Source organism: Lontra canadensis, unplaced genomic scaffold (assembly GCF_010015895.1).
Source record: "Lontra canadensis isolate GAN:19392208 unplaced genomic scaffold, GSC_riverotter_1.0 scaffold55, whole genome shotgun sequence".
NCBI classification, from domain to species: domain Eukaryota; kingdom Metazoa; phylum Chordata; class Mammalia; order Carnivora; family Mustelidae; genus Lontra; species Lontra canadensis.
Window position 1 is genome coordinate 9,144,630 of NW_022631049.1, and position 13,388 is coordinate 9,158,017.

The 13,388-nt window shown below is 35.3% G+C and overlaps 1 protein-coding gene across 5 annotated transcripts in view; it reads right to left on the reverse strand.

Moving 5' to 3' along the window:
• KIAA0586 (KIAA0586 ortholog) overlaps window positions 1–13,388 on the reverse strand; it is a 121,242-nt gene that overhangs the window by 34,547 nt on the left and 73,307 nt on the right. For 4 of the 5 annotated variants that reach the window (XM_032875292.1, XM_032875288.1, XM_032875291.1 and 1 more), the window contains 2 exons: window positions 11,306–11,463; window positions 9,540–9,648 (listed from right to left, as the gene is read on the reverse strand). In XM_032875292.1, coding sequence (XP_032731183.1) covers window positions 9,540–9,648; window positions 11,306–11,463 — 267 coding nt within the window. The remainder of the gene's footprint in view (window positions 1–9,539; window positions 9,649–11,305; window positions 11,464–13,388) is intronic. The other variant, XM_032875290.1, reaches the window with a different exon arrangement.

The window sequence follows — 13,388 nt, forward strand, 5'->3', positions numbered from 1 at the left end:
CATCCCAGGACCCTGGGATCATGACCTGAGCTGAAAGCAGACACTTAACCAACTGAGCCACCTAGGCTCCCTTAAAAATTTATTTTTAAAACAAGAGTATTTCCATTGAGCACTTTAGGTTAGCACACACAATATTTTCTCTTCTGTTTCTAGTTAGCTGCTATTAATTACAAAGTGCAAATGTTCCAGACTTCTAGCTTGAATGAAATGTATTCTTAAATAAGAAATCCACCTAGAAATCCAATTTATATTATGTTGAAGGCATAATGCATTGTAAAAGTAGAGTCATATATATCCTCCTGAAGTGTTAAATACAGAAAAAAGATGTGAGTAGGGGGAGCCTGAGTGGCTCAGTTAGTTAAGTATCTGACACGATCTCAGTTTAGCTCATGATCTCAGGGTCCTGGGATCCAGCCCCACATTGGGCTCTGTGCTCAGTGTGGAGTCTGCTTGGGATTCTCTCCCCCTCTCTCTCTTGTCCCTCCCTCCACCCCACCCACTCGTTCACTTGCATGCACACTCTCTCTGTCAAATAAATAAATAAATCTTTTTTAAAAAGATGTAAGTAAATATATGTAATATACTCAGTGTCACATTTAAATATCTTTTAACAACAAAATCTTTTTTTTTTTTAAGATTTTATTTATTTATTTGGGGAGAGGAGGAGAGGGAGAGCAAGCACAGGCACACACATCAGCAGGGGAGGGGCAAAGGGAGAGAGAGAATCCTAAGCTGACCCCATGCTGAGCACAGAGCCTGATAAAGTGCCCAAGGCCCAATCCCACAACCCCAAACGCATGACCTCAGTGGAAATCAAGAGTCAGACGCTTAACTGACTGAACCACTGGGGCACCCCAACAACAAAACCTTTTTAAAATACATTCCCATATAACAAACTTTTAACACAAGTTAATTAGGAAAATTCATAATGAGAAAAAGTGTTAAAATCAGTAAGATTTAAGTTAGTTTTATTGGAGTATAATTTATACACAGTAAGATTCACTCTTGACAAACACATATGGTTACATAACCACCACCATAATCAAGATCTAGAAGATCTACAACATCCCCAAAGTTCCTCCTGCCACTTGTAGTCAAGCCTTCCTCTCACTCCTCGGAAGCCACTGATCTGTTCTCCATATAAACACTTTTGCTTTTTCCCAAAATATCATATAGCTATATTTGTCACATAAATACAGTATGTGGCCTTTTGAAGTTGGATTCTTTCACTTTATATAAAGCAGTGAGATTCATCCAGGCTTTTATGTCTATCAGTATTCCATTCCTTTTCACTGCTGAGTAGTATTCCTTTGTATGGATGCATCATACCTTCCTTACCCATTTACCTGTAGGAGCACATCTTGGTTGATTTCAGTTTTTGATAATCATAAATGAAACTACTAAAAAATATTCAAGTATGAAGTACCTCAGTGGCTCAGTCGGTTAAGCATCTGCCTTAGGCTCGGGTTGTGATCCCTGGTTTCTGGGCTGGAGCCCTCCACGTTGGGCTCCCTGCTCAGTGGAGAACCTGCTTCTCCCTCCCCTTCTGCCATCCCCCCACCCCCAGATCCCCCGCTCGTCCTCTCTGGCTCTCTCTATCCAATGAATAAATAAAATCCCCCCACCCCCCCCACAATTTGGGGTCTCTTCTGATTTGGTTAAAGTGCATTTTCCTGGGGTCTTTGCCACCCTTTTAGTATTTTATTTGCTCCTTCACATACTCTTATCTGGACAAAATGACAAGGCGGAAAAACTCACCACAAAAAAAAAGAACAAGAGGCAGTACTGATGGCTAGGGACCTAATCAATATGGACATTGGTAATATGTCAGAACTAGAGTTCAAAATGATGATCCTCAAGGTGCGAGCTGGATTCGAAAAAGGCATGGAAGATATTAGAGAAACCCTATCTGGAGAAATAAAATCCCTTTCTGGAGAAATAAAAGAATTAAAATCTAACCAAGTTGAAGTCCAAAAAGCTATTAATGAGGTGAATCAAAAAGGGAGGGTCCTACTGCTAGGATAAATGAGGCAGAAGAGAGAATTAGTGATATAGAAGACCAAATGATGGAGAATAAAGAAGCTGAGCAAAAGAGAGACAAACAACTACCAGACCACAAGGGGAAAATTTGAGAGATAAGTGGTATCATAAGACAAAACAATATTAGAATAATTGGGATTCCAGAAGAGAAGAAAGAGAGAGAAGGGCAGAAGGTATATTGGAGCGAATTATAGTAGAGAACTTCCCTAATATGCCAAAGGGAACAAGCATCAAAATCCAGAAGGCACAGAGAACTCCTCTCAAAATCAATAAAAATAGGTCCACACCCTATCATCTAATAGTAAAACTTACAAGTTTTAGTGACAAAGAGAAAATCCTGAAAGCAGTTCAGGACAAGAAGTCTATAACATACAATGGTAGAAATATTAGACTGGCAGGAGACTTATCCACAGAGACCTGACAGGCCAGAAAGAACTGGCAGGATATATTCAGAGCACCAAATGAGAAAAATATGTAGCCAAGAATAGTATATCCAGCTAGACTATCATTGAAAACAGAAGGAGAGATAAAAAAGCTTCCAGGACAAACAAAAATTAAAAGAATTTGCAAACACCAAACCAGCCCTACAGGAAATATTGAAAGGGGTCCTCTAAGCAAAGAGAGAGCCTAAAAGTAGTAGATCAGAAAGGAACATTGTATTGCCTGTAAGGCAATGTAGGCAATACAATGGCACTAAATTCTTATCTCTCAAAAGTTATCCTGAATGTAAATGGGCTAAATGCCCGAATCAAAAGACACAGGGTATCAGAATGGATAAAAAATTAAAACCCATCTACAAGAAACTCATTTTAGACCAAAAGACACCTTAAAGTGAGGGGGTAGAAAACAATTTACCATGCTAATGGACATCAAAAGAAAGCTGAGGTGGGGCAATCCTTATATCAGATAAATTATATTTTAAGCCAAAGACTATAATGAGAGATGAGGAAGGGCACTATATTATACTTAAAGGGTCTGTCCAACAAGAAGATCCAACAATTTTAAATATCTATGCCCCTAACATGGGAGCAGCCAACTATATAAACCAATTGATAACAAAATCAAAGAAACACAGTGACAATAATACAATAATAGTAGGGGACTTTAACACCCCCCCCCCTCACTGAAATGGACAGATCATCCAAGCAAAAGATCAACAAGGAAATAAAGGCCTTAAATGACACACTGGGCCAGATGGACATCACAGATATATTCAGAACATTCTATCACAAAGCAACAGAATACACATTCTTCTCTAGTGCACATGGAACATTCTCCAGAATAGATTACATCCTGGTACAGGTCTCAACCAGTACCCAAAGACTGGGATCATTCCCTGCATATTTTCAGACCACAATACTCTGAAGATAGAACTCAATCATAAGAGGAAAGTTGGAAAGAACTCAAATACATGGAGGCTAAAGAGCATCCTACTAAAGAATGAATGGGTCAACCAGGAAATTAAAGAAGAATTGAAAAAATTCATGGAAACAAATGAAAATGAAAACACAACAGTTCAAAATCTGTGGGACACAGCAAAGACGGTCCTGAGAGGAAAGTATATAGCAATACAAGCGTTTCTCAAGAAACAAGAAAGGTCTCAAGTACACAACCTAACCCTACACCTAAAGGAGCTGGAGAAAGAACAGCAAAGAAAGCCTAAACTCAGCAGGAGAAGAGAAATCATAAAGATCAGAGCAGAAATCAATGAAATAGAAACCAAAAGAACAGTAGAAAAATCAACAAAACTAGGAGCTGTTTCTTTGAAAGAATTAATAAGATTGATAAACCCCTGGCCAGACTTATCAAAAAGAAAAGAGAAAGGACCCAAATAAATAAAATCATGAATGAAAGAGGAGAGATTGCAACCAACACCAATAAAATACAAACAATTTTAAGAACATATTATGAGCAACTCTACGCCAGCAAATTTGACAATCTGCAAGAAATGGATGCATTTCTAGAGACATATAAACTACCAAAACTGAACCAGGAAGGAAGAGAGAACCTGAACAGACCCATAACCAGTAAGGAGATTGAAGCAGTCATCAAAAATCTCCCAAAAACAAGAGCCCAGGGCCAGATGGCTTCCCAGAGAAATTCTACCAAACATTTAAAGAAGAATTAATACCTATTCTCCTGAAACTGTTGCAAAAAATAGAAATGGAAGGAAAACTTCTAAACTCATTTTATGAGGCCAGCATTACCTTGACCCCAAAACCAAAGACCCCACCAAAAAGGAGAATTACAGACCAACATCCTTGATGAACACAGATGCAAAAATTCTCACCAAAATACTAGCCAATATGATCCAGAAGTACATTAAAAGGATTATTCACCATGACCAAGTGGGATTTATTCCTGGGCTTCAAGGTTGGTTCAACATCCGCAAATCAATCAATGTGATACAATATATTAATAAAAGAAAGAACAAGAACCATACGATCCTCTCAATAGATGCTGGAAAAGCATTTGACAAAGCACAGCATCCTTTCTTGATCAAAACTCTTCAAAGTGCAGGGATAGAGGGTACATACCTAAATATCATCAAAGCCATCTATGAAAAACTCACAGCAAATATCATTCTCAATGGGGAAAAACTGAGAGCTTTTCCCCTAAGGTCAGGAACATGGCAGGGATGTCCACTATCACCCTTGCTATTCAACATAGTACTAGAAGTCCTAGCTTCGGCAATCAGATAACAAAAAGAAATAAAAGAAAAAAAAGAAATAAAAGAAAAAAAAATGAATTGGCAAAGAAGAAGTCAAACTCTCACTCTTTGCAGATGATATGCTACTTCATGTGGAAAACCCAAAAGACTCCACTCCAAGACTGCCAGAACTCATATAGGAATTCAGTAAAGTGTCAGGATATAAAATAAATGCACAGAAATCAGTTGCATTTCTATACACCAACAGCAAGACAGAAGAAAGAGAAATTAAGGAATTGATCCCATTTACAATTGCACCCAAAACCATAAGATACCTAGGAATAAACCTAACCAAACAGGCAAAGAATCTGTACTCAGAAAACTATAAAGTACTCATGAAAGAAATTGAGGAAGACACAAAGAAATGGAAAAATGTTCCGTGCTCATGGATTGGAAGAACAAATACTGTGAAAATATCTATGCTACCTAAAGCAATCCATACATTTAATGCAATCCCTATCAAAATACCATCAATTTTTTTCAAAGAAATGGAACAAGTAATCCTAAAATTTATATGGAACCAGAAAAGACCCCAAATAGCCAGAGGGATGTTGAAAAAGAAAGCCAAAGGTGGTTGCATCACAATTCCAGACTTCAAGCTCTATTACAAATCTGTCATCATCAAGACAGTATGGTACTGGCACAAAAACAGACACATAGACCAATGGAACAGAATAGAGAGCACAGAAAGACCGTTAATGCTATGGTCAACTAATCTTTGACAAAGCAGGAAGGAATGTCCAATGTAAAAAGACAGTCTCTTCAACAAATGGTGTTGGGAAAATTGGACAGCCACATGCAGAAGAAAGAATCTGGACCATTTCCTTACACTACACACAAAAATAGACTCAAAATGGATAAAAGATCTCAATGTGAGACAGGAATCCATAAAAATCCTTGAAGAGAACACAGGCAGCAGTCTCTTCAACCTCAGCCACAGCAACTTTTTCCTAAAGACACTGCCAAAGGCAAGGGAAGCAAGGGCAAAAATGAACTATTGGGACTTCATGAAGATCAAAAGCTTCTACACAGCAAAGGAAACAGTCAACAAAAACCAAAGACACTGAAAGAATGGGAGAAGATATTTGCAAACGACACATCAGATAAAGGGCCAGTATCCAGAATCTATAAAGGAACTTCTCAACGTAACACCCAAAGAATAAATAATCCAATCAAGAAATGAACAGACATTTCTGCAAAGACATCAGATGGCCAACAGACACATGAAAAAGTGCTCAACATCACTCAGCATCAGGGAATACAGATCAAAACCACAATGAGATACCCCTCACACCAGTCAGAATGGCTAAAATTAACAAGTCAGGAAATGACAGGTGTTGGTGAGGATGTGGAGAAAGGGGAACCCTCCTACAATGTTGGTGGGAATACAAGGTGGTACAGCCACTCTGAAAAACAGCATGGAGGTTCCTTAAAAAGTTGAAAATAGAGCTACTCTACGACCCAGCAATCGCACTACTGGGTATTTACCCTAAAGACACAAATGTAGTGATCTGAAGGGGCACGTACACCCGAATGTTTATAGCAGCATTGTCCACAATAGCCAAACTATGGAAAGAACCGATGTCCATCAACAGATGAATGGATTAAGAAGATGTGGTATATACATACAATGGAATACTATGCAACCATCAAAAGAAATGAAATCTTGCCATTTGCAATGACGTGGATGGAACTAGAGGGTATTATGCTCAGTGAAATAAGTCAACCAGAGAAAGACAATTATCATATGATCTCCCTGATATGAGGAATTTGAGAGGCAGAGTGGGAGGTTTGGGGGGTAGGGAAGGAAAAAATGAAACAAGATAGGATCAAGAGGGAGATAAACCATTAGAGACTCTTAATCTCACCAAACAAACTGAGGGTTCCTGGGGGGGCGGGGTGTAGAGAGGGTGGCTACGTGATGGACACTGGGGAGGGTATGGTGAGTGCTGTGAAGTGTGTAAGCCTGACAATTCAAAGACCTGTACCCCTGGGGGCAAATAATACATTACATGTTAATAAAAATAATTTTTAAAAGTACAGCATAAGGAATATAGCCAGTGATATTGTAACAGTGTTGTATGATGACAGATAGCAGCTCCCCTTGTGATGAACATAGCATAATATATAAACTTGTCAAATCACTATGTTGTACCCAGAAAACTAATGTAACACTATGTGTCAACCATACTGATAGAATGTAAACAGATACTGATAGAATGTAAAAAAATAAAAAACCAAAGTGAACTATTAATACATTACTTTATAGAATTTAATTGTTCCTGGGTTTATAACAAATAAGTGGATTTAAAACTAGTCTCTCATTAATATGGAAGACAGTTAACTTGTATAGTAAAAGGTATAGTAAAAGTTAACTTACAATAGTAAAAAGGAAAAAAAAATTAAATGACTCATTAAAATCATTTAAATGATTGCTTTCACTATAAAACCATTAATCAGGACATAGAATCAGATAAGTGGTATCATGTGGTTGAAAATATACCCAATGAATTCAATACCAAATGAAAGAGTTTCACTCTTACATTCCAGAGACAGTCATCTCTCAGGTCAAGTCAATTTCTCTCTTTTATATTAAAACCTGAAAGTCATAATCAAAGGAGGAAAAAAAACAAGGATTTCACAGATTTCTTGGAAGCATAGTGCTAGAACCCATGTCCTATCATATCTTTTGTCAGTATTTAATGATCACTGTAAGAGCTGATACTGCTAGTAAGCTTCTTGATTCTTTATATACACATATTAAACTACCACACATTTCAAAGTGAAATAAATGCTTCCTCCTTAAATAGTCATAATTTGGGGTTCAAGTATTCTTAGAAGCATTTATCTGTCAGAAAATACATGGTTTTGATTCCTTTGTGATAAGGTTAATTTCCTTCATTTTCTTCAAGGCCTCTGTATGAGAGATAGGGTTGAATTCCTTCAAAGACCTGAGAGCCCTAGATGATGATTTTGGCACGCTGACTCTCCTATTCTCTGAAACGTTTGGCAATGTCTTAGAGTTTGATCAGAGAAAAAAAAAATAAAGCCCACAAAGTTTATGAGAAAAAAAGTCATAACTGACTATATCTGCCAAGGCAATTGTATTCATTCAAAAAAATTTCAGTATAGAGATGTATATCAATTATAGAGTGAAACACTTGGCTTTTATTTTAAAATGTTCTATTTATAGCTCACTGGGTATTTATTTGTCTCAGTCAAAACTGAAATAGGTCAGCTTTCTTAACTTCTGTATTACATATAAAGTTAAATGAAAAAAATTACATATATTAAGTCCAACTGTTCTGAATTCTTTCTAAATAAAACTTTCTTTAAAGGGCTAACATCTTGGTTTCTTTTATTCTTCTTATGATTTTTATTGACTTATTAAATGTTAATTAGACATTATTTAATGACATTGTACAGTCTGTTTTGAGTCCATAAGAATTTAACTATTGCCATCTTGTGGTCAACATTTATAAATATGACACAGAAAGCAATGTCACTTTCCTAGAGAGATACTTTAAAATCTTACCAAACAAATTTTCCTATCGATTGAGAAAAATGATCATTTCATTACATAAAATATTTCCAAAAGAGACATAATTTATTAATAATTTTAAGGAATTATAATTTTTAAAAACCAAACTTTAGTATAGTATTTGACCATGAATGGTAACAGTACTCAGTAGAAGGACATCAAGTCAGTCCCAATATTATCTTAGAAACATTCATTTGCTCATATCTATATACGGTCATAATTAAGGTTTAAATACTATAAGAGTTTTACAGGCAAGTTTTCATGGGATTCTAAAACACAATATTAATACTACTATACCATGGTTAGGTTGAAAATGTGGTCAGGAAGGCAAAGTTCTGAGAAGTTGGAGCAAGAGAGGAACAGAAAGCAGAAAAGTAAAAACCTAAAATCTACATAGCATAATTTCAATAATTATCTTGAGTACTTCCTCATTTAAGTCTTTCCTAGAACGCTAACTGCTGAGTTACATTTGCAATTATATTGGCATTCAATAAATGAGACAAAAAACACAATTACAAAAGCAAGGAAAAAATGTTCTACTGCCCAAAACATTTCTAATACTTCTTCCTAGATTGTGGAAATAAAGTTTTAAAACAGAAGATAATCTTAATGTCTACTGCCAAATTTCAGAATTTAGGTTATATTAAATTTAAATGACTAAGAAGCGGAAGGTAAATAAAGCACAAAGCCAACAGTCTTTCAGAAACACAAAGGCAACATCAAACTACCGTGATGCTGATGGTAGAGATGAAATTCAACCACACAACTTTGAGCAGTACAGAAAAGGTCATGCATATTAACAGCATGTAAAGTGAGAGTCCTTAGTTTTCTTACATTGTACTTATTGGTCAACATCATCCACAACTCTAAATACCCTTTACAAAACACCTTTACAGACATAGCCCCTTGCCTTTATCATATTATAATTTTAAAATAGACAACTATGACACAGTTATAGGCCTATATATAGATAAAAAGGCATCCAAATGCACAAGAACTAAAGGGTAAAATTAAAGGAAAAACACTACCTAAAAGTTTTAAAATTCCATTAGAAATAGTGTTTATTGGTAAAAAGAATACACATACAGTCAAATATGATACCAGATTCTTTATCCCAATGGACCAAGAGAAAACAAAAATCCTATAGACAAGAATGAGATGTATATAAAAATAAAGAATTCTCATTATATACTTATTCAATATCAGGACAAGTATCAAACTATTATATTAGAAGAAAACTAATCTTACCTTGTTGCTGTGAAAGTGAAGTATCAGATTTATTTCTTACACGTATTAAACGACTTTGTGCTGGCCTATGTTCAACTTGCTTAACATCTTGGTCATGCTTTTGTTGGTACTAAAGAATTTAAGACGTGAAGTCATAATACTGCCTTTAAAGTTACTTTAAAGACTTCTGAGCAAGAAAATTATTTAGATGTTTCTTATATAAAATTCGAATATTAAGCATGCTTTCTAATTGCTAAATTGGTGATAGAGTACATACTACTAATGAAAAGATATTGGAAATAAAATTTTGCAGAAGATTTGGATAATATACACAGATTTCAAATATTCAAATTATTTCTATTTTTACTAGAGAATTCAGAGCTCCTTATAAATCAAACTATCTTAGATATATGCACATGATGGATTTAGATAGGATAAAAACTTAATTTGCCTGTAAACTCTGCCTTATAACCACTTTTACATAAAACAAAAATCTGCATAATGCACTGCAATTTTCGAAGAGCCTTTATAAATAGTAACATCATTTAATTCTCACAAGATAGTAGGTATTGTTAGCCTCCTTCACCATTCAAGAAATGTATATTCCACCATAAGCCCCATCATCTCTCTTTCTTACTTACAAACTAACCGAATTTGAAACTGACTCGTATTCACACATTCTTTCACAATCACACATCACAAATTACAAAGCCATTTTCTTTCTTTCTTTTCCTGTTTTATGGGCCTAATTATGAATGAGTTCCTGAAAACATCTATCAGATATGCTTTGACAGGAATTTAAAAAGCTATCTCTGGATTCTTATCAATGACAGTTGACCCAGAGGCTGAACCCAGTCAATCAAGGCTCCTTACTTCCTCCCTGTCTTTGGAATATACATCCCACCTACTATTTGCATACTAGCAGATGTTCCAAGAACATAGCCTTGAGAGAGTGAAGTGTTCCAAGTGTTCCTCTGGACTGAATAGCTGACTGAACCAAATGAAGGCTTCCATATAAACTTTTAAGATTCTAGTGGGCGGATACAGAGATCTACTTGTCTTACAGTTGCCCAAGACAAGCCTCATCAATAAGTTCCCTTAATTACTGAACCTGCCACCTACCACTCTGAAGTGGTCTGTCATTATTCGGTCTCTCCTTGCTCTCCATGCATAGGAAGCCAGTTTTGAATTTCACTCAGGAAACTCCTGAGGTGGCCAGTAATACCAACACTGTGCAATGCTATACAATACCATGCAATAAATACTTAGTGAATAAATGAATCAACAGTGAAAAATGCATTGCTATTAAACAGATATAAAACTGTTATGTTGAAGAGTAATTAATCTACTTTTTCAGTACACAAAATTACACGGGCCATTGGCCTAACTCAGTATGAAATTTCATATGCTTTCATGTTAACAACTTTTGGAAATTTTAATATAATAAATAATTCTTGAATACCTACTACAGTAAATTTCTGAGCTTGATATTGCATGGGTAAACAAAGTATAAATGATAATAGCTATCTAACTAGATGACAAGCACTTTATATATGTTATTTTTTAATCTTTAAAATAAAGATGAGGAGACTGAGGCTTAGAAAAAGGCTATGTGTTTAAGGTCACAGCTAGAATACTAAGAGCTAAGATTTGTATCCAGGCGTGAATCAGTAAATAAAGGAAACAGGACTACAAAGACTATATGCTCCATACAGTATACTATATGCTAAGAAAATATTGTTCCCATTCTCATTTTAAGTAAAGTACAAGAGTTTTTAATTGGGTACCTGATGAATATCTTCAGCAGCTCCTGATAACTTAACATTATTTTCTTGTGCTGCCAGAAGTGTTGTGGGAAGTGCAGGATTAGAATTTGGCTGCAACTCCAATTCTCCCAAACTCATTGGACCATGACTAGCACACGAGTCTTCATAACCACCACCTGCTATCAAAGATATAAACAAAAAGTAAAAATTGTTTAATTTATCTTAGAAAAGGAACAATTAATTGACTGAAATTACCAATATTTCTCACTGCTGAATAAGAAGTAGCAGTGTACTTTAACCAAAATAATTTGGTACCAAGTCTTCATTGCAATCAAAACAAAGCTTGTAGAGAATGCACAAAGTACCTCGGTGCAGACAAGTCTATGGACTATTCTAAGGTTCCAATCAACAAGTTGCTAATGCAGTCTACACCCAACCCCACTCTTTCACATCAACTCTGTTAAGACATAAATCTATATCTGAAGCATCATACATAAACAAATTCTTTCAAATGAAATAATATCTTAAAGACATCATACATATTTTCCATTCGAAGTCAGTGTATTTAAAAAAAAAAAAAAGTCAGTGTAGGGGATGCTTGGATGACTCGGTTAAGCATCCACCTTTTGATTTCAACTCAGGTCGTAATCTCAGGGTTTTGGGAGATTGAGGCCCTGGTTGGGCTCCATATGGAACCTGCTTAAGATTCTCTCTCTGACCCACCTCCCACCTTTCCCTCTCTGAAAAGGGGAAAAAAAAAAAAAAGTAAGTGTACTGACAATTTCTTAGGTACAGCAAATAAATTACCCTCTGATCTTTTATATTAATCTCTATTTTTAGGTGAGTTTTACAAAAAGCAAAACATACACCTTGAGTTTTAATTTTTACCTTTCCAGATTCAATCTGTACAAAACAATTTCTCAAAATTATTACCTATTCTATTGTCATTTAATTATATAGCATATGATATGATTAACTTAATAATGATAATAATACCTATCACTCAGATAAACTATTGTTCCAAGCCTTGTATATTGGCTTTTTTATATTCTGATATGTCTTATTCTATTCATATGTCACTTTTCCAAGATTTTCCTAAGGCAGGCAAATGAATTAAGATAAAAGAATTAGCACAAATAACGTTAAAAGAGAAAATATTAAAAACAGTGCTGATAATATGGTTATATATCTAGAAAAACAAGAGACTCTAGTGAGGAAAAAGAACTTTATTAAAATTGAGAAGAGAATTTGGTAATGTGACTGAATACTAGATAAACATCTAAAAATCATTGGTTTTTCTCTATATTATACTAGTATCCACCTAAAAACAGAAAAAAAATCCTTTACTATAGTGACCAAAACTTTAAAATAATTAAAAATAAGATTATTAAGAAAAGCATAGAATCCATATGATGAAAATTATTACATCTTATTGACAAGAACAGAACAAGATATGAATATGATATGATACACCATAAGAATATTAATTCTTCCAATATTAATACATAACTTAATACAATTCTAATTAGGGTGTTTTGTTTTGTTTTAGATTTTATTTATTTATTTGACAGACAGATACCACAAGTAGGCAGAGAAGCAGGCAGAGAGAGAGAGGGGGAAGCAGGCTCCCCACCGAGCAGAGAACCTGAAGCGGGGCTCGATCCCAGGATTCTGGGATCACAACCTGAGCCAAAAGCAGAGGCTTTAACCCACTGAGCCACCCAGGTGCCCCTAGGGCAATTTTTGACAGAAAAAAAAGTTTTATAGTTTATATGGAACAAATGCCTGAGACCTGCCAACAAAAGTATGAAAAAATTTTTGAAGCAGAAACTTGCCCTATCAGATAACAGAATGTGCTATAAAGACACAATAGTCTAATGTTTGAGATCATAAAGCATTCAGATTACTTATAATAAAGAATCCAGAAAAATATTCCCACCTCTATGAGAATAATATACAAACTGGTTATTTTAATTCAGTAGGAAGGAAAACAGCTTATATATTAGTTGATGCTGACCCAACTAGCTATTTATGTGGAAGAAAATCATATTGGGCTTCTACCTTACATCATTTGAAAAAGCTAATTCCAGATAGACTTAAATAT